General features: G+C 42.8%; 2 protein-coding genes across 6 annotated transcripts in view; one reads left to right on the top strand and one right to left on the bottom strand.

The window, feature by feature from the left end:
• The window catches only part of RIPOR2 (RHO family interacting cell polarization regulator 2), a 70605-nt gene extending 59587 nt beyond the window's left edge, over window positions 1-11018 (top strand). For all 3 annotated transcript variants that reach the window (XM_068396650.1, XM_068396651.1, XM_068396652.1), the window contains exons 15-22: window positions 12-180; window positions 807-942; window positions 1869-2030; window positions 3005-3163; window positions 4213-4415; window positions 5932-6015; window positions 8075-8165; window positions 9624-11018. In XM_068396650.1, coding sequence (XP_068252751.1) covers window positions 12-180; window positions 807-942; window positions 1869-2030; window positions 3005-3163; window positions 4213-4415; window positions 5932-6015; window positions 8075-8165; window positions 9624-9724 — 1105 coding nt within the window. In that variant the 3' untranslated portion in view covers window positions 9725-11018. The remainder of the gene's footprint in view (window positions 1-11; window positions 181-806; window positions 943-1868; window positions 2031-3004; window positions 3164-4212; window positions 4416-5931; window positions 6016-8074; window positions 8166-9623) is intronic.
• Window positions 11019-14798: 3780 nt separating this feature from the next.
• GMNN (geminin DNA replication inhibitor) lies at window positions 14799-23615 on the bottom strand. Of its 3 annotated transcripts, none has more exons than XM_068397133.1 (7): window positions 23533-23615; window positions 22923-22986; window positions 20985-21083; window positions 20463-20598; window positions 19666-19748; window positions 19477-19587; window positions 14799-17872 (listed from the first exon to the last, which is right to left on the bottom strand). In XM_068397133.1, exons 2-7 carry the CDS (start codon window positions 22977-22979, stop codon window positions 17669-17671), a joined length of 690 nt encoding a protein of 229 aa, XP_068253234.1. In that variant the 5' UTR covers window positions 22980-22986; window positions 23533-23615; the 3' UTR covers window positions 14799-17668. The 3 variants fall into 3 exon arrangements, with proteins under 3 accessions (XP_068253234.1, XP_068253235.1, XP_068253236.1); XM_068397134.1 differs by having other exon boundaries at window positions 23583-23609; XM_068397135.1 differs by having other exon boundaries at window positions 23551-23587.
• Window positions 23616-26726: the final 3111 nt, after the last annotated feature.

Consider the following 26726-nt stretch of genomic DNA (forward strand, 5'->3'; position numbering starts at 1 on the left):
TCCCTCCCCAGTTACAGGACGGAGCACCCAGAAGCCAGAGGCCACCTGAGCGAAGCGCTCACCGAGGACACGGGCGTGGGCACCAGCGTGGCCGGCAGCCCTCTGCCCCTGACCACAGGCAACGACAGCCTCGATATAACCATAGTTAAGCACTTGCAGTATTGCACGCAGCTCGTTCAGGTACCGGGCCCAGCTCATTTGGGGCATATATTTTAAAAGTTTTCCTGCAGGCACTGGTGTGCCCGCAACATGCGGTACGAGCAGGCTGGCAAGGTCAGTGCTGCTCATGGGAGGCTGTGGGAGTGCAGGGCTGGGTCAGGTGCCATGCTGGGGTAGGAAGGTGACACCCTTCACCCCCAATGGGCAAAGCCTCCGTCATGTCCATCCTGGCCTGTCTCAGAGCAGACCTGACGTGCCACCTAAGGGGCGCTTTGCCGGTGCTGCCCAGCAGGACCGATGGGCAGCACAGCAGATGACAGGGGCAGCCCCAGCTCTGGGTTACAAACATCCACTGGCTTCACTGGGAGGTCCTCAATGAGAGCGGTCCCCAGTTAAGGCAGCCCGTGTCTTCAGAGGTAAAACAGAAGCCCGTGGCCCCACTGTTTAACCAAGCCCCAGACAAGGCTGCAATGTTCAAGAGCAAAGATGAATTTCTGCATGTGATGTGGAGAGAGTGTCTGCAACAAACACAGCGAAGACAGCACATGACAGTCCCTCCAGGACTGGAGGGGGGACCACTCTCATTGAGAGGTTTTTTTTTTTAGTTCAATGACTCCTTTTCCTCCCTTCCCATTTGTCTTCACCAGCAAATCGTGTTCTCCAGTAAAACACCATTTGTGGCAAGAGACCTCCTGGAGAAGCTGTCCAGGCAGATCCTCGTGATGGAGAATATTGCAGAGATCAGCACTGAGAACTTGGGAAACATCACCTCCCTTACTGATGGTAAGAGACAAGTTAGGGGGTTTCCTTCTGAAAAGGGTTTGTTTGGACATGCATGCCTGCCGAAATAATCACTGTGCAGAGTCACCATCACTGCAGGAGATGCCACCGTAGTCAGGGACGACTCACAGTTACACGCAGATGTAGCAGTCACCACAGCAGGTCAGGGGCCACCTTCTGTCTTCAGCGCTGGTATCCAGAAATAAGCAGGTGAGAAGAGAAAGGACTTCTTATCCTGCTTGATGTGCAGAAGATGTGCAGAGGTCATTGCTGTGGTGGGGATGCTGCCACCTTTGAAGAGCCAAATTCTTCCTCCACCTCTCTTTCTTGAGGAAAGGCAGGATCTGCTTTATACTGTCAGAGTCATAATACAACTCCTCGAACATTTTATCTGTTTTATTTTTAGTCATCTCTATGGAGAATTATTTAGTTATTTTTCTTGTTGTTGCATCTATTTTAATACCTTGGAAGAGTTTGACAAACACTTAGTTACTCACCCTTGTGAGACAGGATAGGTAAATACACCATGGTGTATTTACTTTGTTCATCAGAAAATTGAGGCAAAATTGAGCAACTTACTGAAGGCCACAGAGCAGTGCTAGGCCAGGGACCAGTTTTGTGCAGACCATTTGGAGCATTCCCCTAGTATTTCATCGTATTTAAAAGGATGTGACATCAGTGCCGAGAACTGGATCAGGAACAAATTTTCTCATATCTTACCATGGGAAATGGAAAAAACATGTTACAAACTTGGGGTGAGCACATGATCACGCCCTGTGAAGGTAATGGCACAAGGCGACCCACCAAACAGTAACTGTTCATCAGTGGGCTGGGGTGAGATTTCCTCCACTCTTGCCATCTTTTCCCTTCTGGAAGTCTATGCTTCCAGCATGGCTTTTTTTCATTGTTCATTTTGTCTTCTCTGCCAGCAATTCCAGAGTTCCACAAGAAGCTGTCGCTGCTGGCATTCTGGATGAAGTGTACAGGCCCTTCAGGAGTGTATCACACATCTGCGGACAAGATGATGAAGCAGCTGGACATCAATTTTGCCACCACAGTGAATGAGGAGTGTCCAGGACTTGCAGAAACAGGTACCAACTGCTGCAAAAAACTCTTGTCAGTCATCAAAATGGAGAACAGTTGTATATTGGGCTTTACTCAACCTTCATTGCTTTGTTTTCCAACCCCTTGGAGGTCTGTTTGGCCATGGCTCCAAGATCTCATTTGAAAACTAATGCTACGACTCTTGAAACAGTTTTGCCCCAAAATAATCAGATCAGAATAGGAAAAAAAGGTGAGGTCAGCAGAAAAGAAAATATTGTTTTAAGGTTTATGAGCTAATTGGAAAGTAAGTCTATTCCCAAATACAGGTTTGTAAGTAATTCAGTGAAGTGGGAATCCTCTCACTTAATTTTTTGTGTCTGCATAATGTCCATGCCCCATTACAGTTCACTAGGATGGAATTAATATGCATCCAAGTGAGTCTATCTGAATATAGGTTCTTATCTGGAGTGAGTTCTACCACACTGACTAGCTCTCCCTGGGCTAGAACAGGGATGTAGGGTGACTTGCTCAGGTGTGGGCACCTGCATTGCAGATGCCTACCCAGGGCAGTTTTCCTTCCTGCTCCATGCTACAGCTCTCACAGACAGTGCTTCAGACTAGCTTTCTGCATGCCACCATGAAACAGCAAAGCCAAATCCTGCTTCTGTGCGCATCTCCCCTACTCCAGTAGCATTGCGAGATGTAACTGGCAGTGCACATGGCTATGTGTTTGAGATTCAGGATATCGTTTGGGTAGAACGGATCCTGTCTCGGATAGGAAGCTGCACTAGCCACCCATAAACTGGCAGAGGTTCATCCTTACAAAAATATCCTCTGGTGAAGACAGCTAAACAGGGAGAAGGTCTGTCTAGCTTCTAACCTAACCACAGTTGAGGTTAGAAATGTGGGGAAGTATCTGGCTTTGCTGGTTCTCTCTTTCTGGCTTTGAAGTGGATTGCGGCATTTTGCCAGCAGCTTTTGCTCTCAACTAACGTGTCCCTTTCTCTGTGGCTGCCTGCAGTCTTCAGGATCCTGGTGTCTCAGATCCTGGACCGGACGGAGCCTGTCCTCTACTCCAGCATGTCCTCCGAGATCATCACCGTCTTTCAGTATTACAACTACTTTGCCAGCCACAGTGTTAACGACCTTGGAAGCTATTTGCTGCAGCTCGCAAAAGAAGGTAGGGTAAATAAATTCTGGTGGCTAATGGGGGAGTACATCGGTGTCCTGAACTCAGCACAAAATAGTTCAGCCTTGAGGCTGATTTTACAAAAGGAGGAAAGGAGGGAAGGAAGTGCCTTGGATACTAAGTCTGAACGCACTTGAACAGTTGTACATATCAAGGGAAAGGAGCTGATGCAGATACACCCTCAGTCTTTTCTATTTCCATATTCAAATGGGAAAAAACTATGTTGAAAGAGTTAGTTTTTAGGAAATGGATGATGGTGGTAGGCTGGGCCCAAGGTCTGGGAATTTTTCTGTGCCTGCAGCTTAGATGATCTTCTGGTCTTTTACCATCCTTTATGGAGAGACCTTCTGAAGTGCAGAGCTCTTCTCAAGAGCCAAGGGATCACAGCACCTCAGTGTTTGGCAGGCTCTGCCACCGAGAACTAAAGAGAGAAGCAGATGCTCCACAGAGCGTGCTAGACTGCAATCCCTGGCAAGCCAAGTTTTCTTCTGTATTTGAGAGGGAGTTTGAAGAACCTTGCCTAGTTTTCATTTTTATTTGGGCATACTGGGTAGCTTTTGCTCAAAAACCTGGAAGGAAAAAGGCATTTCAGCGCATCTCTGAAACACGTTAGCCCTGGCTCTTGGTGGCAGACATCGATCCGCCTAGGAAAAGCTCTCACAAAGATGCTCTGGAAGTCAATACACTGACAATATTGGGTTTCACTTGTTATAGGGAGGATTTACATCTTCCAACAGAAAGTGAAGATTTGACAGGTAGGCCCTTAGCTCTGGGTCGATGCACATGCTGCAGTGTCCCACCTAGCCCATCTCCTCATCTCCTCCTTTGGAAGAACGTCTGAGAAACTGGCCCAACTTAAAGCCCAAACAATTCCCCATGCAGACACACTGCAATATGGATCCATGGCAATTGCTCAGATGGGGATTTTTCATGTCCTTTGTGTGTATAGTAAAAAATGAGGATCGCTAGTGGGGAAAGGAGCAATCTGAATTATCGAGAGGGTAAAATAAGTAACAAGGACCTTCCTCTTGCACTTCTAGCCTCTGTGGTTCAGGTGCTGCAGTCAGTGAAAGATGGAAAACTGCAGCAAAACGTGGCCAAAATAAACTCCAATAACCTTCCACCACAGCAAGAAGTTTTGAGAGCTTTGGCTTTACTTCTCAATGAAAATAAAAATGAAGTCAGTGAGACTGTGGCATCACTTCTGACAGCTACTGCAGAAAACAGGCACTTCAGGGAGAAGGTAAGTGGCAGAAGATTACCTATCGCATAAGAGACCTGTATCATCATTACATTTTTTCTGCCTGTATGTTTCAAATGTCTATGTGTATAAAATTATTGCTCCAAGCTCGATTTAAACTGATCCAGAGGGATTTCCTGTCTAATTTTTCTGCAAATATCCAGATCTGTTTCGGTCCTTATGCCAGTCTGCTTCTACCTGTCATTACACTAAACATGTACTAACCAAAACTCTGCAAATACTTACTGAGTGCTGTGCTCTCCAGCTGTCTTCCACATTTCAGCTTTTCTGCTGGCCTGTCCCAGGCTTAGCTTCAGTCCAAGGCTTCAAGGCAACAGTCCCCAGCATCATCAACATGCAAAGACGTAGGTCTGAGATTTTTATTTTTTTCCCGAAGGAGGCTGGCATCTATGGGACCGTCAGCCATTTCTGGAGGGGATGGACTGCCTTGGGTGAACACAGCTCAGCTGTGAGATCTGAGTCTATCACAGATACTGAAGGCAACACACAGGGCCAGGTTAAACACAGAAATTAGAGAGAAGGGAGAGGAGGAATAAGAAGAAATTAGGGCTTGGCTTCTACCCTTTCATGGCAGACCTTTCCCTACTATCCTTGTTCCCTGTCAGGAGAGAGTGCAAGAAAAGGCAGTTGGAAGAGGAGGAGTGGCAGAAGGAAGGCAGAGGGAGAAGAAAAAGGAGCTCACTCTTTGCTGCTCTTCTCTGTCGATCCAGTCACCTCTTTGCTTGCCCTCCCACTTCATCTTTCATTTTTGCAGCCTCTTGGTATCTCGCACCATCCTTCTCCCTCCCCAGCTTCATGGAGGCAGCATCTCAGGGAAAACATAACCTTCTCCTAGAACAGGCGTAGGTAGCAGATACCTGGTTCACTGCCTGCAGGAAGAACCACAAGGTGCCTTCTATGAGGGCATTATGCAGCCTTATGCTGCAGATGAGTTCATTGCACAGCTGACTGCCACTGAGATGTGCTGCTCACACTGAGGTTTTTGCTCAGCAGTAGCTACTAATTTCTAGGACCAAGCAGTAAACTGGTCTAGCAGCTCATGCTAACCTTGTAATAGTTATTTGCAGTCCCAGTTATTTGCTGGGGTCCATCCCAGCCCGTTCATTACTATCCCTACATTAGGGAGACCATCTCAAGGGTCAGCTCTTGAGCTGTTTAGATTCCAAGGCCCATTTAAAGCTTTTTGGTGATCTACGCAGAAAGGCCCTCAAGGGTGCCAGATTGTGCTTCTCACTTTAACATGAACTTTTCCTCACCAAAAGCTAGCCTGAGACTACTAAGCTATAACTAGTGGCCTGGCCAGGATCTGCTGCAGGGAGTTATCCCACCTCATTATCTGTAGCAGGGGCTGTGCCTCTCTGTCCCACATGCTCGCTGTCAGGCAGGCGGGCTGCAATCCCTCTCCCTGTAGTAGGGTAGCAATGACTCCACGCTCCACCCTTCTGCTCCACACAGGTACAGACATTTTCATCACTACTACTATTTATGTTTTTTTCAGGCCTTGATTTATTACTGTGAAGCACTAACCCAGCCCAACCTCCAGCTGCAGAAAGCAGCTTGCTTGGCTTTAAGATACCTCAAGGTAAGAGACAAGGAATTCACTGTGGCTGTTGGCTTTAAAGAAAGGCCATCTGATAGGTACAAACAACAAAATAGAAACTGCAATAGCAGCAGCAGTAGTGCTTTCATTTTGCATTGCTGCACTGCATCCTTTTACAGATACTGTGCTGTTTGGGAACGGTTTAGAAGCTTCATTGCAAAAACAGCCGGGCTCTGCGACGATGACAACGTTTCTTTTGCATATCACCTTTTCCTCCCTCTCATCTTGGCTTTAGGAGACTTACTTCCACATCACAGAGACAAAAATTATTCATCCATGGAGTACTGACTGAGAGGGGAAAAAAAGGTCCTTTCCCAAGATAAAATTAGCTGGAACATATGTGGGTTGCAGCAGTAGAAGAGAAAGGGAAAGACAGGTCACAGCTTGTTTTGTGACAAATAACTGGTACATCTGGGCACTACAGCTTCAGCTAGCACCTGGTACCATTTCTGCACTCCCTCCCATGACGGGAAGGAAAAATGCACTTTGGTTTTGGCTATATAGAGCCATGGGAAACAGCAGCCACCCAAGCCTGACTGGTATGAGACACTGGGGCAAAAAAGTGTTCTGTGAGACAGACCCACCACGGACTATTTTTCCCTCAAAACTGTCCCCTGGAGAAGTCAGCTCTAAAATGTAACTTCATCCAAGCCAGAACTGATACCATCCAATACATAATCCAATATTGTTTAAATAAGAGAAAAGTGTTTTCCCTTAAACGAGATGCTAGCAGGCAGTCCTGAGAGACAATGGTGAGGGGAATTACACCTCTGCTGCATGCAGGGCACAGTGAGATTTCTGATCTCTCAGGAAAAGGCAGACTAGAAACCAGTGGTGGGAACTGGAGCTAGACACATTTAACTTGAGCAGTGTGGCTCTGATGTGTCTTGAATAGCGAGAATGCCAATTGCTGGGGAAAAAAACTGCTGAGGGGAAGTATCATCATTTGTGATTTTCAAAGAAGAAGCTGAAGCCTTTCTGGAAGATATTATTTCAGAGATGGGAATGCTACAATGGATAGGTGGCTGTGGATGAGCTAAGCCCATGGCAGTCCCATCCATATCAAACTACATCAGCTGCACAAGGTCCCACCATGAATCTCTCAGAGGTTTTGCAGATCGCAGCAAGCTCTGTGCTGCTGTGGCCCCATCACATTTGAGCTGTAGTCACCAGTATGCACCCAGTGCAGACTTGCCCTGAGTCAAGCACAAGCGACCACGTTGAAGACAGGGTGGTGAGATTTAATGGCTCTGGTAGCTAAGCCCTCATTCAGAGTATCATAGACCAGACCCGTGCCCCTCAGATCGACAGGGCTCATACAAATACTGACTCTGTGGCTCAGCGCCTTTTCCAGGTGTCATGCCGGGACAGCTCCTGCCCTTCCTTTCACTTAGCTCTCTTCTTGTCGTATGAAATAGCCTGCCAGAGACACTATGACAGCTGCTCTCCCCAAAGGCCTGACATTTTTGTAGCAGAGAATAGGATTATTCCTTGCTTTCTTCCCAAAATAGCAGAGGCAAGGCAACAGTGTGGAAACGTTGGTGACTGCAGGTGTCAGTGAGGAGTCTGCGGTGAAGTGAGTGGGCTGGCCAGCCAACGTACCCCTGTAGGCACAGTGGGGCTGGCGAGAAGAGCCTTCTCAGACCTACCAGGTTTGACGTGCTCAGTGTGAAACGCATTCCCTTGATGCCTGTCTCCCATTCGTCTCCCTGCCGTACCCTTACCTTGGCACTTTTATGGCCTAGTCCCATGGCTCATCACCCAGCCTACAGTCAGAAGTGGCAGACATAGCACGTCAGCCAGATTTATGCACATAGCACACAGGGTAGGAACTTTAGGAAGGATCCACACTGACAGCAAAAAATATGCCTTCTCCTAGATGCTCCCCCTCAGGGAAACCCCATTCCTCGTGTCTCCACCAAGGCCTTTCCCTTGGAGTAGGAAGGGCAATGCAGAGGATGGTCACTATTTCCACGCAAGGTTGTGAAATAAACCCACAGCGTACCGTGTGGTGCTAATGCGATTTTTTTGCACTTCCCAGGCTACTGAGAGTATTAAAATGCTGGTCACGCTTTGCCAGTCCGACAATGAAGAGATCAGAAAAGTGGCATCCGAAACCCTGCTCTCACTTGGTGAGTTGCCTGTTTTTAGAGCAGTATTTCATTTCTTTTTTAACAGAGCAGAATGTAAGACACCTGAGTTACACAAACATGAGACTCGCAATTGAAACAAAACTTTACCTAGAGACTTGCGTAGGTCAGAATATCTATATTCTTAAAAATCATTCATTTTGAAAATCATGAAAATGAGCCAAAAAGAGAGAAACTGAATTGTGTGAGTCTGGAGGGGGAAGTAGAAAAGGAAAAATAGCAAAGGAGAAGTTGACAAACAGAAATAATTCATAATGAATTTGAAAACCAAGCAGCCTTGAGGAGGCAAGACTGGCACACTGCCTGCTGCATCTCATACACCCTCCTCTTGGGGATACCCTCCTATCACCCCTGTAGTGCCAGTATCACAGCCTCAAGTGCCATTAGCACTGCCAAGTGTTCATTTAATCTAAATTACCTTTATATGCTTATTTGGACGGACCCTAGCCTGCAAGTCCTCCTTCACACAGTACCTCAGGCACCTTGCATTGATCCTCATTTGTCCTGGAGACAACAGATACCCTGCTCATTAACCTGTAATATAGCTGTGACTGCAAGTGAGCTGCACAGTTTCAGGGCACCAGTACTTTAGTGGCACAGAAAAACTGTATTTTTCTGGCCTTTAAGCTAGGCCAGCTACTCCATGGCGGGGTAGGGGGGGGTGTCCATCTGTGATTTAAGTAATGCAGTCCCTTCAAACGTACTCTCTCTCACTCTCACTCACCAGTTCAGCAGAATTCACTCTGCTGCTGGACATGTTGTTTCTCAGGTTATAAAACAACTAGTCCAGGGACACTTTTGTAAACTCTGGGAGATTGTACTGCCATTCTTCTAGAGGACATACAGAAACCATTTTGATTCCTAACGGCCAATTTGACACACTAGGCTCAATGCTATCCTCAGGTGCGTATAGGTGACAGTACCTAAGAGAAAAGGGTTTGACAGACACAAATAGTTAAATTTAGCAAACATACTGCTTCCTCTTTTTCAGCGGTATATAAGTAAAGATGTGGCTGGACTCACTTCTTTAAAGTGCCAGGAAGTGAGAAGTGGGTAAACTTTATATTGTCCAAAGCAGAAGTGGATAATCATCTGCCTCAAGTGTATCACAGCTGCAGCTGAGGCCTTGACAAGCACCATAGGTCATTTAGTAAGACAAGAGTACAGATACTGTCATCTAATCATACAAGCCACATCTGCTTCTGTTTTGCTCTAGATAAAACCAGCAAATTACATGAGAAAATAAAAAAAAAAATTGAATATTCAGACATGCTTAATTTTTCCAAGTAATTTCTGAAGTTGCCTTCAACAAGATAAATTTTAAGAAGCGGAAGAAGTTACTGCCAGATCAGTACTTTCTAACAGCAGAGAATCCAGTATTTTAAATGTTGTAGGGCAATGATATAATACGTTATTATGCTTTAACATTTTGCCATTCAGGTGAAGATGGGAGACTGGCATACGAACAGCTGGACAAATTTCCCCGGGAATTTGTTAAAGTTGGAAGCCGCCGTGGAACTGAAGCTGCCACAGCTTTTTAGATGGAAAAGAACCTGCCTACATTTAACAGTCATTAAAGTAGGATGGAGCTGCACTTCAATGTGGGGAGCAGAAGGAAGACTTTAAATAATTCTATGAGAATATCCCAAAATGTAGCAATTTACAGACTTCTTAAAGAAAAGCAAAATCTAAAATCCAGCTTAAGAGCTCCTGTTGGCTCCTCTTTGCAGCTCATGATGGAACATTGGATGCTGAGCAACAATACTTCCTTGACTGATTCTTAACAAGTAATGTAATTGCAGTTATTGAGCCTCAACAGACTTCCATGAGTTTTTAGAATTTGGCATCTTCATATATTTTACCAAGTATTACATTTACTTCCTTGAAGTTGTCGTGAAAGCTTGAGATGTGTGATACTGTATCTAACAAGGACAAGTAGGAGGCCACCTGAGTGGGACTGCAAAGCAGCTTTCTCTTCAACCCTGAGCTAAGCATCTGCTGCCATGCAACCCTCCAGCAGCAGGGAACACCACTCAGCTTTCTGCTTCATCTCAGTAATGAAATATAGAGCAAGTTTCATCAAGTTTTGCCTCCAGAAACAGCGTGATGTAAACCCTGGGAGGTGTCACTTTGGTGACTCATTCTAAATGCCTCTGCTGGTCTTTTATTTCCTTTCTCCTGCCCTCCAGCAACAAGCCATCATTAATCCAGAGATTTGTGAGGGGGATCAAACAATCACGTACGTTCCCAAAAACTAAATGAAAAGGTAAAGCGCATTTATTTATTCCAAGAAGTAGTGAATACAGCTAATTGCGCAAGTCCCCAAAGCCATTTGGTCCTTTAAGTTGCACGCAGGATTGGATTTCATACACTCTAATTAGTGGATCATAGCTTCTATAGAGTGATTTCAATACAAAGAACTAGAACAGACTAAAGTGGACCTGGGAGGCAGTAATAAACAGAGGGTGAAGTGAAGGCATCCCCCCCTCACTGCGAGGATGAAAGACAGCCAGTGCTTCAAGCTGTTGATTATGAGCCTTAAGTTAACAGAGGTGGTGAATAGAATTTAACAGAAGAGTGTTCCTGTACTGTGTTCACTATGCATGAAATGCTATTTAGATGTCAATTAAAGTATCCAAATTTGCATAGACTACATAGAAAAGATTGCAAACAATTCACATCAAAAGGAAGCCTCGTGCGCCAAACACGTTGGCAGGCGGGGTCGTCGTGTTTTGGGTTTTTACTGTGAATGTTACAACAGTGTACATATCTGTATATTTATAAATATATATATTCTTGCTTTAATTAAAAAAGTACATTTTGTACAGTTCAAAATGCTTACTTGTTTACTGAGGGATACAGACTCTTTTTGCAGAAGGTGAAATAACCATGTTATGGTTTTTATACCATGCCTATTCCATCAGCTGAATTCTTCCATGTCCTTTTATACAGACTTCTGCTTTTTTTTAATTTTTTTGGTTCTTTTTTTTTTTTTTGCTTTTAGTTTTGTGGCATTTGTACTCACCAAATTTCCTATCACATTTAAGTTATAATAAAGATTATTTTTTAATTACTAAGCTAATCAGTCCATACATATAGTCACTCTTTGTATCAGCAGCCTCTCCACTGTGAGGTTCATACAACCTTCGAAGATCATGGAAGTCAGCTCCCAGTACCGTAGGTGGCTCAGTAAGAGCTGGATTTGGGGCAAACCGTTAGGGAGTTGTTTAATCATATTAAGAGAAAAGGCTTGTAGGGAATATTTGTCTTTTCAAGCCTGGTGACCAGGGCAAGACTTTATGACAATTTCAAAAAGAGTAGCTAAATTATATTAAGCCATCTGCTTGATTTCTTACAGTGTAGAAATAATTTCTGTTTCATACCATATCAACTTTGTTAAGACTTGAAAGAACATTACTTTAAGATCTTACAAAAACATCTAAATTAGAGCAAGTGAACAACACATGTAGCAAGGACTACTGCCTGAGGGCAGACAGAAAACTGCAACTTCTTGTGCAGTGGGAGAAACAGTGCGATGCAATACTTGCTTGTGTCTTAATATGCACAACTCTTGCATTTTCATCTTTCTGCTGGCCAAAGGGAGGTAAGCGGCAAACTATTTCAGTAATTGAAATAAACACACAAACCACAAAGGTAGGAAAATAGAGAAGGGATGAAACTATAGTGAAAACAACTGCTCTTAGTTCTGCAGGTGAACCAAAACACACTTTAAAAAAAAAGCCAGTTTTAAACTAAAATACTATTTGGGGAGGACTGTGCCCTCTCAGTGTTCCTCCTGTGATTGCAGGCCCTTTCTCCCACCCCAGGGCATCAGCAAGAGGCATATACTATTTAAAAAGAAGAGGATATTCTTATATTCCCATATCTGTCAAAAGCTCTTACCTGTAATACGTACCATATGTCAAAAGCTTGCTTGTAGTTTGCGCATCACAGCGCAGAACATGATTCCATTAAAGCAAAAGCTATGTCATTGGGTTGTAAGTGCTATATTCTGAACTGTCGCTTAGGAATGAATGAGACGAATTTACTTTCAAGCAAGCACTAGTACCCTATTTCTAGCTAGTCCTAGTTTAAGTTCAGAGCAAACCAGCTTTGTGTATCATTCAAGATACTTATCAAGAAAGGCTCCACAAGGACTAGCAGAAAATACGCCGAAGAGGCTCCAGGACTGTTACCAAACTTTCGCTGATTACTTCTTCCCTTCCATGAAGACAGACTCATCTCAGACTGAAGATGCCCCTTTTCCTCTTACAAACATTCAGGCTTACGGCACAGACCTGGGGAATGCAGAACTGCCTATCGAGCAGAGAGCCAAAGCTGCAGAGAGCATAGGGCTGCTCACATATACAGGTACCATGTCACATGGAGCTTACATCTACTTATATCTACTTTCATCTCGTTGTAGTTTAAATCCACCCTTTGAGAAGTTTATTAACCTAAAGCCTATTTGCTACACCATTATAACCATTAAAAATCAGGTATACAGTTCATACAAACGAGACAGGAGCAAATCCTGCTCTCAACTCAATGAGGAAATTCACAGGAATTTTAGTGGGAACAGTTAGATCAAGTTTAGTTCCTATTGTGGTATCCAAAACTGACAAGCTTGAACCTGGGATATAGATGTACAGAGGCTAAATTTCACTTTGAGCATTACTACTGTCTTAGAAAAGTAAATAAAACAAAGAATCATGTTCTAACTTGATTCATGACAACACATGAAAAAAAAATCACACTCAATTTAAGAACAAAACCAAACAAAATCCTGTAAGTTTCTGCCCTCAGGGTAACAAACTCTTGAAAAAGTGAACAAACCTTAAAGCTGCCAAAACCAGAAGGCCAATAAAAAGGAACAAACCATATATTTGTCTCGTAACTCTCACATGTTTATGCTCGCAGAGCTGACAATGCTGCCCTTTCCTATCACATTAATGCAGGAGCTCTCCTTTGTGGAGTAGGAAAAAACAGATGCATAGAGGGGAATGTAACAAGACAAACTCTTACTGACTAGCAAAGAAGGAACCAGCAGGCAGTAATTATAAAACCTCTTTCTTAGGGCTCCAGCAGGTTGACTCGAACAAATTTAAAAGTCTGGGCCACCCCAGAAAAGTACGTTAGGAAAAAGTTGCTGTACCAGAAGAACTCCACAGCACTGGAGACTGATGAGATAGGGAGCTCGCCAGGAAAACTGCACTCACGCCTGGTGGTTTTGGTGGTGGCTTATTCTTACCTCATGCTTTTCATGAACTATGGTGGTTTTCACTACCCCTGCCATGCTGTTATCACCTCTCTGCATTCTGCCTGGTAGACAGAAACTCGTAGCCTCGTAGATGGAAACCCGTAGCAGCTCTATACTACTAGCTCTACACAGCAGCAGCTTAAGTTAGGCTGCTAACTAACCAGTTTCACGCTGCTATCGGTAAGACTCCTCCTGTACCCAGTATACCTTCAGAAAAGCTATCTACTATAGCTTTACCCTATGCTGCGGACTGCTATATACTGATTATTGATGACTTCTAATAATTCAAAATTAGGAGTCAATATGACTGCCAGTCTGCGTATCTTAAGTATGGACACCTGCTTTGCTGATTTGCAATGGAATTCTCCTGATGATAGGATCCACAGCACCCTCCTTGAAATGGCTGCGGTGACCCCGAGGGTACAACAGAGGTATCGTCATACCCCAGGGTTTGACCGTGAACATGGCCAATCACACTCCATTACAGGTGCTTGTTGGCAGATCAACAAAGCAGCAGCAAATTGAAGTTTCTCAGAACACCAGTATCATTCACTGAACTACTTTGTGTTACTACAAGAATGGAAAGAGAAATTAACCATACACAATGAACATTTTCTGCTGAAGAAAGTGTTGATGATAACAATGCAACTCAAGTATCAAGAACAGAGCACTGGAAACACACGGCCTTGGCAGATTTGCAAACCTTCCGCTCAAAACCTCAAATCTAGTTCTGAAAAGAAAACCACCTCAGATGGCCCTTAAGGAAAAGTAAATGAATATGCAGTGTGCTTCCTTGCCAAAATTGATGACCAGCTCCATTACTTACGCCCAGGCTGCAAAATAAGCAGCAATACATGACAATACTGTAGGTGCCCATGTAAGCAATACAATGCCAAACACCAAGTGAGTTTCAGTTGCCCTGCCACATAGTTATTATGGCCTAATTCACTTCTCCATGCATTGTCTTAAATACAATGGGTGTTTACACTAAAATTGTTTTTGCTAAACCAATTAAAAGTTCTTCCTCACACAAACCATGCCCCCGCCCCATGGTTTGCTTGCCTCTGCTATTCCCTGCACAGCTGTTCCTTCTTGAAACATCTGACACCTGCAAATAGCCCATCTCCCCATGTTTCAGTCTTACATATCTGAAATTCTGTCCTGTTAGGGGATGCACATTCTGTGGTAGAAGTACTAGGATGCAGTAGATGCATCCCACTTCTGAGCAGCCATAGGGTACTCCAGTGAAAGATGAGATTGTGGCCATAGCCTCTGCAATGAAAAGGAGGCAGCATGATGGTCAAGTCTGTGCACAAAAGCATTTATGACTTCTTGGAAAGAATCACATTCTGCAGTTAGGTTCCAGAACTGATAATTTTATTCTGCTAGACAGTGTTCTCTGTAATTTAGCTGGATTTGAAATTTGTCTTTAGCAATGTTGATTTTCAGCTGTTAAATCATTATGTTTCAGTGGTAAATGAGAGTTTCCCCCTATATAAACAAAACTAAAAGGTCAGATGGTTGTAAGAGAACTAATTACACAAATCTCTGTATATTCTACACATTTGACAAGTCTTTCACACACACATACAGAGCTCCTATACTTACTATGTAAGATAGTTCTACTGCATCCATGTTTTAAAAAATACTCAGGAATTTTCAGGACAATAAATGAAACTTGACCATTTTAGAACATTTTTAAACAGCGATTAATGCAGCATCACAAAACTTTCACCAACACTTTCATACATTAATATTTCTGATATAATAGGCATAGGGAGATTATTTGATCAAGGTCCAATACATCCATGACAGACAGAGCATGTATACAGGTTTTATTCCCACACCACAATTCAGCTCCCATACTGAGTCTTCTGCATCATGTTTTTTCAAGAGTTTATGCAGCAAACTATTCTCTCTGCTAACGAACTAAAGTTAAAACATACTAGCCTTGGTTTGAAGACTTCTGGTACAAGTGTATGTATTACTAAGTGGCTCATGCCTTCTTGATGTAAAAAAAGAAGTTCTTCTGTTACAGGTGGACCAAAAGCTGCCATACATGCATCAGCCTACATGAAGAACTTGCATAGTTTATTTTGTACACAACCCATTTCAACAGAAATAAGGATCCAGCTACCCAAAGGACTCTCTTGTCTTTGTTATTTAAATAAAATCAATCAACAAAAAGCACAAGATTTAAATCTAATATGCATTCTTGACCATCTTGATGAAAATAAGGAAAAGCAAGATGCAGATAATGCATGCAAATTCAGGATTTGTTACTTCCTGGCAGATCTTTGTTCTACCAGCAGCACCTGCATTACAGCAGTTCACAGAGCGGGAGGCAAAATGGTGGAAAAGAAGTTGCACTCACTGTCGCAGTTCGTTCGACCAGTCTGCCTGGCCAGCTAATTAAGCAACAGTGCTTTCCTTCTACAATATCTGCAAGTGCAAAATATCCCTGATGTTTAAAAATAGCCGCCCCTGAAGAATGACTGTTAACTATGAATAACGAACTAAATTGCACTGTGTAAAGACTATTTATAACAAGTTAAATTTTATGCATTTCCTCATTTACTATTGTTGAACTACTTTGACATGAAAATTGCTTAGAATCTGAGATAGGAGAGGTTTAAGTCACTTGACAGTATTATTTCTTTTGAACAGAAAACCAAGGTTACTCTACAAAGCAGTTATCCAGCCTCCAATTGTTTGTTTTTTTTTCTTAAACACAGCATCAGTGCAAGTTAGAGGACACACCTTTGTCACCATTTCTGCACTGTCATGAAAAGGATTGTCTAAGCACCCTCTACAGCACAAATTGGAAGGTTCAATCTTTTGTTTAAAGTCCCCAGGAAAATATGATGCCTCACCTTGTGGTTACCAGATTCAAGGTGAAATGGAAGTCAGAAGGAATATTACTTCCTACAATGGTTCTGACATTCCCTGAACATCACAACTGAAATCAGTTGTGAAACATGTATTAACTGACACCCACAGGGAGAGAATAAGATATGGAAGGAACCTAAAGGTGCCAATCCAATAGCTCCACAGGTGTGTTCACACATACCCTGAAGCACCCATTTTGGCAAGGCCTGACAGAGCCATAAACTGGAATTCCTGATTATGTCTGCCTCCTGAAAGCCACGCAGCTTTAAGCTCTTCACAAGATATTGCATTGGCCACCATCTTTTAAAGCCTATCCTTAGAAGGCCTGTTACTTACAGAACAACTGCGGAGTTCACTCAGGACTGGAAAAGCTGTATTCAACTTACTCTTTCTACCTCACTGCTTTCAACTGAAGCATTTTTTCCCCCCATATGGATGCCATCAGGTGCTCAAAGTTTTCAAGAGTGCTTTTTATTCCTGTAAACCCTTCAGAACATTACTAACTTGGTAAAAAGGTGCCTCATCTCTCAGTAAATACAAGAGCAGTACTTTGAAAAGACATTGAGTTGCCTTTCAGAACAGCTCTGAAGTGTAGGCTACTTTGTCTCCATCTAGTTTTCACTATAGCTGCTATTAGGAGCAAGACCACCCCACCCTTTCTTTATAAGCCAATAATGTATTCCTAAAAGGACTGTCTAATACTTTCTACTTACTTAAGCTCTCATCTATACATCTTGGAAAAGGCTCCCTTAAAAGACAGAAGCAATTATTTAAAAACCCCTGAAAAGCATAAATCTAACAAAACTTTACATCTTGACTCTTACTACCCATTCTTGACTTTCTGAAGTCTCACCAACAGCACACAATTTTATTTTGCTTTGCTTATCCACCAAAACCACTCTGTTCTCCAGAGTTCTGGAAATCTAAGGAGTTAAAAGCCACCCAGGCACTCCCTAAAAAGCTTGAAAGCTTTCATCTACAGCAGTCACAATTGACTTACAAACCTAGAACTAGCCATTCCCCACGCAAATAAGAGGCTGCTTTGGTAAGGCAAAGATTTATTGATCAATTTGCATGTGTCATGACAGACCAACTGATAAGATATTTACACAACAGTTTGAAATACACAGTATTTGCATTTTATACAAGCACCTAAGTGCAGCCTGTAGTAAGTTTTCTACACAGGACCCAGATACTCCCACTGCTGCATAATTCCAGTTAAAAACCAAGACCTGTAATGCTTCCACAAGAGTTTCTATACCTGAGAAGTTTTAGTATATCCTTTCAAGAGGAAGTCTGCAATTAAAAGCCACATACATAAGCCTGTTTAAGGTTGTCATTCCAGTTGCAAATTATTTGCTTCCTTTGAAGCAAGATCTGATATACTCTCCTTCAAGCCACATGATACTTGTGATGGCCCTTCTTCAGAAGTGCTGTCTGCATCGTCTCCACAGTTAAGCTCTTCATTTTCTTGTTCGGATTCCTCTAGAGCCAGACTCTTCAGTGTCTCAAGATTGTCAGGTGCTTGCCCAGTTAGCCTCTAGAAAGAAACAGAAGGCAGTGTGAACTTAATACTTTTTCTACTTATCCGGTGAAATAAGACTCTGCATATTGAATTAAGCAAACTAATTATCTTCATTTGGAGACTGTTGATATAATTAAAATGTTCCTCAGTCTCAAAAATCTGAAGACACTTGAGTTCAATTCAGATTACTACCTCTATCTGCTTTGTTGACTGTTAAGCCTTCCTCAAGTTCTTCAGTAGGAGAGGTTTTATCTTAGGCAACATAAAACATGGTAAACAGCTTCCCAAGGTAAATATTACTATAGTGCTATATAGGTTTAATTTTAGAAAAATTACTATACAACAGATTTTCATGATTTTTAATCAGAGATAATGAAGCTACATTAATTCTAGGTGAACTAGAAGACCCAGCAGTTTCTAGCACTTGATGATCAAACTAAAAGTTCCTCACCTAACCTGATCTAAGGAAGAAAAACAGGACTGTAAGAGGCTGCTTTTGAGGCTTCTGGTTGTTTGATATACCACGTAAGGCTCATTAAAGCCTCAGAAGTGAGCAGCTTACAACTAATAAGTGAACTTAACTGTTGAGGAACTGCAGAGAAGTTTCTAACATTAGTTCTTTTAAGTCCTTAAGTAATTTAATTTCTGCCCATGCATTTATCACTAAAAAGCAGCACCCCCTGAATACCAAAAAAAAAAAAATTTATGTGTAGCAAATTAGTGGAGTCTTTCAAGACTGATCTAAATAACTGCACCAACTGAAAATTCACTTAAGTTTACTTCCTGATTAATCCAAGTTGCTTGCAATAATCTTCCGTTTTGTTTCCACCTCCCCAGTCTAATCAGATAATCAAAATATTTGCCAGGCACCCAGCTTCATATCCCAGCTGAGAGCTCAATCCCTACAAAAACCACCTAGCTGATAATTTTAGTATCAAGGTTCCACAGCTATATACACCTTCAGAGGCTGTTACAGACAATCTACTCCTGGTAGAGGAGTCATGGAATCAATGATACAACTACCTGTCCCCAACGAATCACCTCAGTGGAAGCTGTTTTGAACCAGACTTTGTGCATTAGCCCTTTTTGGGCCACAAAACTGGCAATTCCTCAGTGAAACCTTGACTTTAAAGAGCATAGGTGCTCCCTTCTCCCACTCACTGCTCCACTTTGGGTCCCTGTTGTTTCAAGTTTAGTTCAAAGTACACAGCCAGTACAAACACTTCATTTAGCCAGCAGCCTCACACAACCTATTAAGCATTTGTATTTAAGTCATCTCAGAAAAGTGAAAATGAACCCTTCCTTCCCACATCACCATCTCTAACATGCAAAGCCTGTTCTGTTAAGACAATACATTGAATCTTCCCTTCAGAAAACACCCTTCTTAAGTACTTTCTCATTACTCCTGGGGATTTTAACCTGGAAAAACTCATTCCCTAGAAGGGGCTTTTATGCCTCTGAACTAGAGCAATCCCACAGGAAACAGCTTAGACAGTAATTTAAAAATGGAGGAGTTGTGTGAACACACAGAACAAAAGTCATGATTCATTAAAAATATCTTTGCTGGTTTCTCAATTTTTCACTCTACAACATTAACTGAAAACTGAAAATTCAAGTACCTCAATCATGCTGGTCATATAATGCACGTGTTCAGCAAGGGACATTAGCTCTTCATTTTCTTCTTTTAGGCGGGCAATTTCACCATCTTTCTGTTCAATTTCTTTGTGCAGCTGAGTTCAAATAACAATATGTTAGAACAGGAAGACAATAGTCAGTGATAAAGAAGTTAGTTATCTTTCACTAGCTACCTTTTCATTTTCTTGAAGCACTTCATACAGAGCCTTCCTCCTTTCTTCAGCCACTTCTTTCCAATATTGAGATGAAGGGCTTCCTGAAGTAAGAAGCTACAGTAAGTCTGTGCCAAGACTGAATTCTTGAGATCATTTTAAGATATCTAACTTGTATACATGTGTTCTGTAAAGCATGATAATAAGAACTCACTCTGTATAGTGTTTTCCCAGAGATTAGTTGTAAATTTACAACTAGAAACATAACTTTACAGAAAACAGAGATCCTAATGACTATACAGGCAGAGTCTTCAAGAAGCTGCCTCAAGCATTGCAGCAGGCTTTGCAAGATGGTCACATCTGCAATTGTCAGTCCACACTTTGTGAAAGACTGAAGTCTTATTCCCAAGTCACTGTCCACACATTGGGCTTAATCAGTCTGCCACTGAACTTGAGACACTTTCAAACTGGTTCTGAGAAGCTGCACATGCAGCACACTGTGCCAAAACAGACTTTCATTTCAACTTAATTATTAGTCACTTGAAAGCCTACAGCTAAGCCAAAGGAACAAACTATGCAACTTCTTAACACTGCTGCACACTGAGTTTACTGTAACCAGTAGCTGAGAATCATGCTGAAACAGTAGATATCTATACTGTATTTACTATACTACAGAGGATAAGTATCATCAGTTCCTGCTAGGCATTATATAAAAACCACTGAGCTCTTATCTGACGAAGGAACCACGTTTCAAGTTATGCTCCAATGGGAGTGTAGAATTTTAAGTGCAAAAGAAAACTTCAGGAATTAACACATACCTTTTATCATGAGATCTACAGCTTGAATGGCATCATTCATATTCTCATTTTCTTGGTCCTTGTCCACAGGCACCTCAGCTTTACAAGCCTTTGAGTTGAACTTGTTATTCCAGCGTTTCCTTTTGACTGAAGATTTCTTCCGCATAAAACACAGGCAGGTTTAACTTCAGAGCAATGTTTCAGCTTTTTTTTTTTTTTTAAAAAATATGAACTTGTAAGTCTGCTCACCAATGACTGCAAGTAAGTCTTTGTAATCCCCAGTTTCTTCACATTATAGTTCTAGTTTACAGACATCCTTGATACCCACAGGTTTAACACACAAAAAGTCTCAAACATTTTCCTGAAGTACTCAGAAATCGCTAGTTTTTAATATTGTTTTTCACTAAAATAATAGTAAGCTGAAGTTGTGTCACACTAGTTAGGGGATTGTAAGTTTTCTATTAGTTTTCAGTTAAAAGCTCAAGAGCATTTCACTATGAGTAGAAATAATTACACATCTACAGGTTATCTTCTAATTCATACCTCATTTCGTCTGCCAACCAGGCAACCTGTGGCTGAAGGCTGAATCATTTTAAGAGTCCGTCTTGGGGCAGCACTGCATGTGGTGTCTGTGAGGTACTTCTAAAAAGACAAATATGGCTTTAGACCATTGCCACTCTTCTCTACATAAACTGAAACTTAGGAATTTGTCATGCTTCCATTAAGGTAACCCACAGTTCATCTTGTCAAGACAAAAAGATGATACTTTAGTCTATGTTAAGGCTTGTGCAAAGAAGGGGATCTCGTTATTTGTAGCAGAGATGGACTTTAATCACATGAAGCTATGCACAGTTCCGGCCTCTTAGAAAACCCTTACCCTTCATGAAGGAACTTGAATAGGTCTTATAGCAGAAGTATTCTGACTAGATTTCAAGGCCAGTTACAGTGTAGTGACACAGTAAACTTTAGCTGAACCTCCCAAAATTGTATTTGACAACAGCAGTATTAGACTCCAGGGAAGAGACAAAAGTGACTGCAATTGCAAGTTTACTTGGTAAAGTCACACACATCACTTTAGGCAGTACCTATTTTTGTTACCTGTGAACACACCCTCAAGTGGTGTTCATTTAAACAGATGGGTTGCTTCAATTATCCATTAAAATGGATCTAAAGCTTCCTTGCTTCCATCCAGACAGGCTATTGTTTCGTATAAACAGTATGTTTATCACCTTTCCTGTCACACACAAATACTTATTTCCTGCATTAAAGCTTTGTGATTGGGTTGGTTACACTGCCACCATGGGATAGCAAACAATGGCAGACAACCAAGCAAGAATAGCTAGAATACAATGCCACACCAGCGTGAGAAAGTTACCGATTCACACTGTACTTCATAGGACAAGAGTTCGCCTTTCCCACGGTAGTTTCTGCCACCAATTATCCTACTATTGAACTAAAGGACAAACACTAACTGCTGTGGGAACAAGAATCACACCGTGTCAGACACTGCTTGCTGCTATTGAAGGTTAGAGTTAAACATACTCTGCCAAGAAATTATTGACTAATACTTGAGTTAACCCACTGCATGTAAGCATTTGAAAGCGCAAAAAGCCACCCAGAGGAACTTACATCCTAGAGTCACTATAAGATAGGATTACCATGTGTATAACTCAGACTTTTACCAATTGGCAATTTTTATTAATACCAGAAATCCTCTTCACAGTCACTCTATCCCACATGATAGATGGCTATTAGCCTCTATTTTATATGGTGCTTGTACAATTCCAATTAGGGCCTACATTAAGAGATTTAGCAAGAGTCTTGTAACAGGACTAGAACAGGTATAAACTTTAGTAACTTCTAATAGTCACCTCTTATAAACCTAAGTCCTTTAAGGACTTCCACCAATTCCAAGGCAACTATGGTTCATGAGAGTGGCTTTAGAAACAGAACTGCCTGCATAAATACTTCAGTTAAAGCATGCTCAGATCAAGGCAGATTTGATCCTAAATTCATTCCTATGAAGGACAGGCTACAGAACCTACTCTACAAACCCTTAGCAGTCAGACTGATTCAGTAACTGAACTAAGGCAGGTAGCCAGCACCTAAAAAAAAAAAAAATCACATGGAAAGACAAGAAGTTCAGTGTCAAGCTAAAACAGACTTGCTGAGCAATAAAAAAAGTCATAAGTACATATGCCCAAGCAGAACAGAGTGTTCCCAAGTGACTCTGCCTGCCAGGAGGTTACTCAAGCCAACAGGACATAAACCAGGTGGAAGCACAGTGCAAAAGATCCCTTTGTGTTCCTTCACTGGATATAAAACTTGTGTCAGACAGAGGGACCATTTCCCAGAGAACTGAGCCCAAACCTCTGAACAAAGCAAATTCTGTGTTTGAGATACTCTTGATAAATTTCATGTTCTATTTTTCCATCCCTTATCTGCTCCCATATTCTAGCTCCCAGACTTTAAATCCTATACCTCCAAAGATCCTGATGATTTTTCTGCATTCAGTTTCTGTTTCATTTTGGAATTCATAGGATCACTGGAAAAAAAAAAGTGAAAAATTAGTAACACACCCGGCTGCAACTGAAGTTCAGGGCCGGTGGTTACAGAACATTACAATTTCAGTTTATTAACTTCTACGACAGCATTAAGAACTCAGTGATAAGCCGCGTGGTCAGGAGGCTCCCGCAGAGCCCCTGGAGCCCCCCCGGGGGCTCCTCCCCGAGACAAGATCTCCAAGCGCGGAGGTGAGGGAACACCCGCGTGGCTAACACCAGTGCTGCCACCCCACCCCACCCCAAACGCCACCACGGGTCATAGCCCCGTTAAGGCCTTTCCACAGGGATGGGGGGGGTGTCACAGACGCGCACACAAGATGGCGGGGGGGGGGGGGGGGGGGGGGGGGAAGGGCGGCACCCTCCCGTTCGCGCCAGCCAAGCCCGCAGCGCCCCTCCTCGCTCGCCGGCGCGGCCAATGGGGAAGCGAGGCAGGAACCCGCCAAGACGCAAACGCGGCCATGAAAGCCTGCAGCCCCCCTCGCCCCCAAGGGCTCCAGCAAGACCGACCGCCCTTCCCCACAACTCACCGCCCGCGCCCCGCTCACCACCACCGCACAGCTCCCCTCAGCGCGCGCACCTGCGACGGCCCGCTCCCCTCCGCCGTGCGCCTATAAGGAGCGAGGAGGGCGGGGCACAGTCACGTGATCCGCCGGCTGCTCTCCGAGCCAATGGCAGGCCGCGCTCCCCCGTCCCGCCGGCGGAGCCACGCCCCGCGGGCCGCTGGGGGGAGGACGGGGGCTGGAGGGGCGGGGCGGGGCAGGCGGCCTGAGAGGGCCACGGGCTGCAGGGCCGGTGCGTCTGCAAGTGGTGCGGGGAGAGCTCCTCACCTTCGGGAAGGTGAGCAGAGAGCTCAGAGTACAGCACTGGGATATCATAGAATCACAGAATGGTTTGGGTTGGAAGGGACCTTAAAGATCATCTAGTTCCAACCCCCTGCCACGGGCAGGGACACCTTCCACTAGACCAGGTTGCTCAAAGCCCCATCCAACCTGGCCTTAAACACTGCCAGGGAGGGGGCAGCCACAGCTTCTTTCGGCAACCTGTTCCAGTGTCTCACCACCCTCACAGTCAAGAATTTCTTCCTAATGTCTAATCTAAATCCACCCTCTTTCAGCATTCACCCTCATCCTATCACTACATGCCCTTGTAAAAAGCCCCTCTCCAGCTTTCCTGTAGGCCCCCTTCAGGTACTGGAAGGCTGCTAGAAGGTCTCCCCAGAGCCTTCTCTTCTCCAGGCTGAACAGCCCCAACTCTCTCAGCCTGTCTTCATAGGAGAGGTGCTCCAGCCCTCTGATCATCTTGGTGGCCCTCCTCTGGACTCGTTCCAACAGCTCCATGTCCTTATGTTGGGGGGCCAAGAGCTGAACGCAGTACTCCAGGTGGGGTCTCACAGGAGCAGAGCAGAGGGGCAGAATCACCTCCCTCAACCTGCTGGCCATGCTGCTTTTGATGCAGCCCAGGATACAATTTGCCTTCTGGGCTGCAAGCATGCACTGCCGGCTCATGGTGAGCTTCTCGTCAACCATCACCCCCAAGTCCTTCTCCTCAGTGCTGCTCTCAATCCATTCTCCACCCAGCCTGTATTTGTGCCTGTATCTAATATGACGCACCTCAGCTATGAACTACACATGCCAGCCCTGCCAGTGCCTCTGAGCGGTGAGGGGGACACAGGCCTGGCTGGTGCAATCTGTCCCCAGGCTGGAGTCACCTGCCCTGAAGCTGTAGGAAATGAAACACACAAGCATTGCCCAGTGCTCCTCTTGGATATTACAACCTTGCGTTGGAAGTTTACTGGTTCCATGTTCAAAATCTCCCCGTAGCTTGAAACTAGATATAACGTCTCCCTGACTGCTTTCTCACTACCGTTATTTGTTGTATTTTATAAAGACATTGTACCAAAACAAATATAAATCACGTATCCACTTTATTGTCATCACTCCTATCTAAATACAGTACAATCTGCAAAACTGGGGAAGAAAATTGACATGGTTAAGCCACAACAACTGATACACAAAAATAATTTTGCATATGATATAGACTACAACTCTCCATTAATTATGTATAAGGTATGCTGTTAAGTTTGCTAGAGGCCACTTTACAATTATGTTCTTGCAAATATTTGCACATTTATCTCTTATTTATGCTAATAGTATCATCTGCTGACTTGTGAGTAATTGTAGAGTTAAGGACATATTCCTTGCAATCAAGGTCTCATAGCTAGCCTACAGCAACTGTCAACATTTTTTCCAGGCAATATGATGGAGCTATTAGAAATTAGGATAATTAGAGAGAGAGTATTTATTTAGCATGCCACTCTGTCAGTCTTCTGTCTGGAAGTAAACTGTATGGCACATACGAGAATGTCTTAGGGGGAATGTCATGGTCTGATGAAGAAAAAAGGCAGAACATAAAAAATGATGAATTAGGAAATCTTTAAACAAGGATAAGGAAATAAAGCTGATCTCTCTTGCATAAACTTGTTCAGTCTCCCATTGACCTGTTTAAACTTGCTTTGTCTACAACATCCTTTGGCAAGCACTTCTAGAGCTCAAACAGCCATTGTCTGAAGAACCTCCTCCTTTTTTCTTTTGAACCCGATTCATATAGCTTCGTTTGATGTTCCCAGTCCTTGTACTGGAAGAGACAACAAACAATTGGTCCTCATCTAGGCCACTGTTACACAGATGCCCCTCCAGTTCTCTCTCCCAGGTCTACTTAGCTATCCCTTACATGAAAGCTGTTCCATCTTTCTGCTCTTTTGGGAACTGCATGCCGTTTGATGTGCCTTTTTAACTACTGCTGAATATCAGGCAGACATTCTTGTGGAAATGTCTGTCATAACTCTGAGAACTTATTCTTGAATGATGGTCAGTTCAAAGTCTGTCATTTAATATGTGAAATTAATATTTTTCCTATGTATGTTCTTTTACATTTATCTACATTGAATTTCATTGACTGCTGTATTTGCCAGTTACTCAATTCCATAATGCCCTTCTGCAGTTTTTCAGTCAGCTCTGTTCCTATTATCTTGAATAATGTAGTGTCATCAGCAAGCTGTCACATCAGTAAGCTTTGTCTTCTATCAAGAAAATAAAAATAACACACGCAGAAATGTCTATCTAAATTACTATTGTTCTGTTACAGTACTAAAAAAAAATTAATTCTCTTAATTTAATTTAATTCTTGTTCATTCCAGAAGAAAAATTGAAATTTCCATATTCCAAAACACTAGCAGATATGGTAAAATCTGATCAAACATACACATAAATCTTACCAGCATTAAATCTCCTTTCAGAAAGATCTGGATACAGGTAATGTGTACATAAACACAATATCAAACCCTTTATATTTTTATGTTTTATGTATTGCTGTATAGCAATATAAATATGCAATACAAAATACATTATACAAACCAGTTAAATTATATGCATGCATAATTTGTACATATAAAAGGCAAAGTGTGTATTTTATGGCTGTGATACAATTTTTGTAATAGTAATGTTTTCAAGTGAAACTTTCTCAGAGAGTACCTTTTCAAAATTCAGCTTTAATTTATAAAAAGTTTTCAGGTAGATTTACAGTTCAGAAGTGGAACAACTGCTTTTGGAAGTGTTGGTAATTGGAAAGGGCTGAGGTAATGGGAGATGGTTCTGATGTGACAGTTCTGTGTGGTTTTCCTTTTTGATTTGTTCCTTGCTGGAGGTTTATTACAAAGGTGCCA

This window comes from Nyctibius grandis, chromosome 3, assembly GCF_013368605.1.
Source record: "Nyctibius grandis isolate bNycGra1 chromosome 3, bNycGra1.pri, whole genome shotgun sequence".
Lineage (NCBI taxonomy): Eukaryota > Metazoa > Chordata > Aves > Nyctibiiformes > Nyctibiidae > Nyctibius > Nyctibius grandis.

What these genes read in the sequence shown, in the direction of transcription:
- GMNN (XM_068397133.1), bottom strand. Translation starts at nt 22,979, where the DNA reads ATGAATTCCAAAATGAAACAGAAACTGAATGCAGAAAAATCATCAGGA. An exon ending in TGCTTCAAGAAAATGAAAAG is followed by an intron (nt 19,588 to 19,665) that starts GTAGCTAGTGAA and finishes ATTTGAACTCAG; the next exon opens with CTGCACAAAGAAATTGAACA. An exon ending in ATATGACCAGCATGATTGAG is followed by an intron (nt 17,873 to 19,476) that starts GTACTTGAATTT and finishes GTTTCTTTCTAG; the next exon opens with AGGCTAACTGGGCAAGCACC.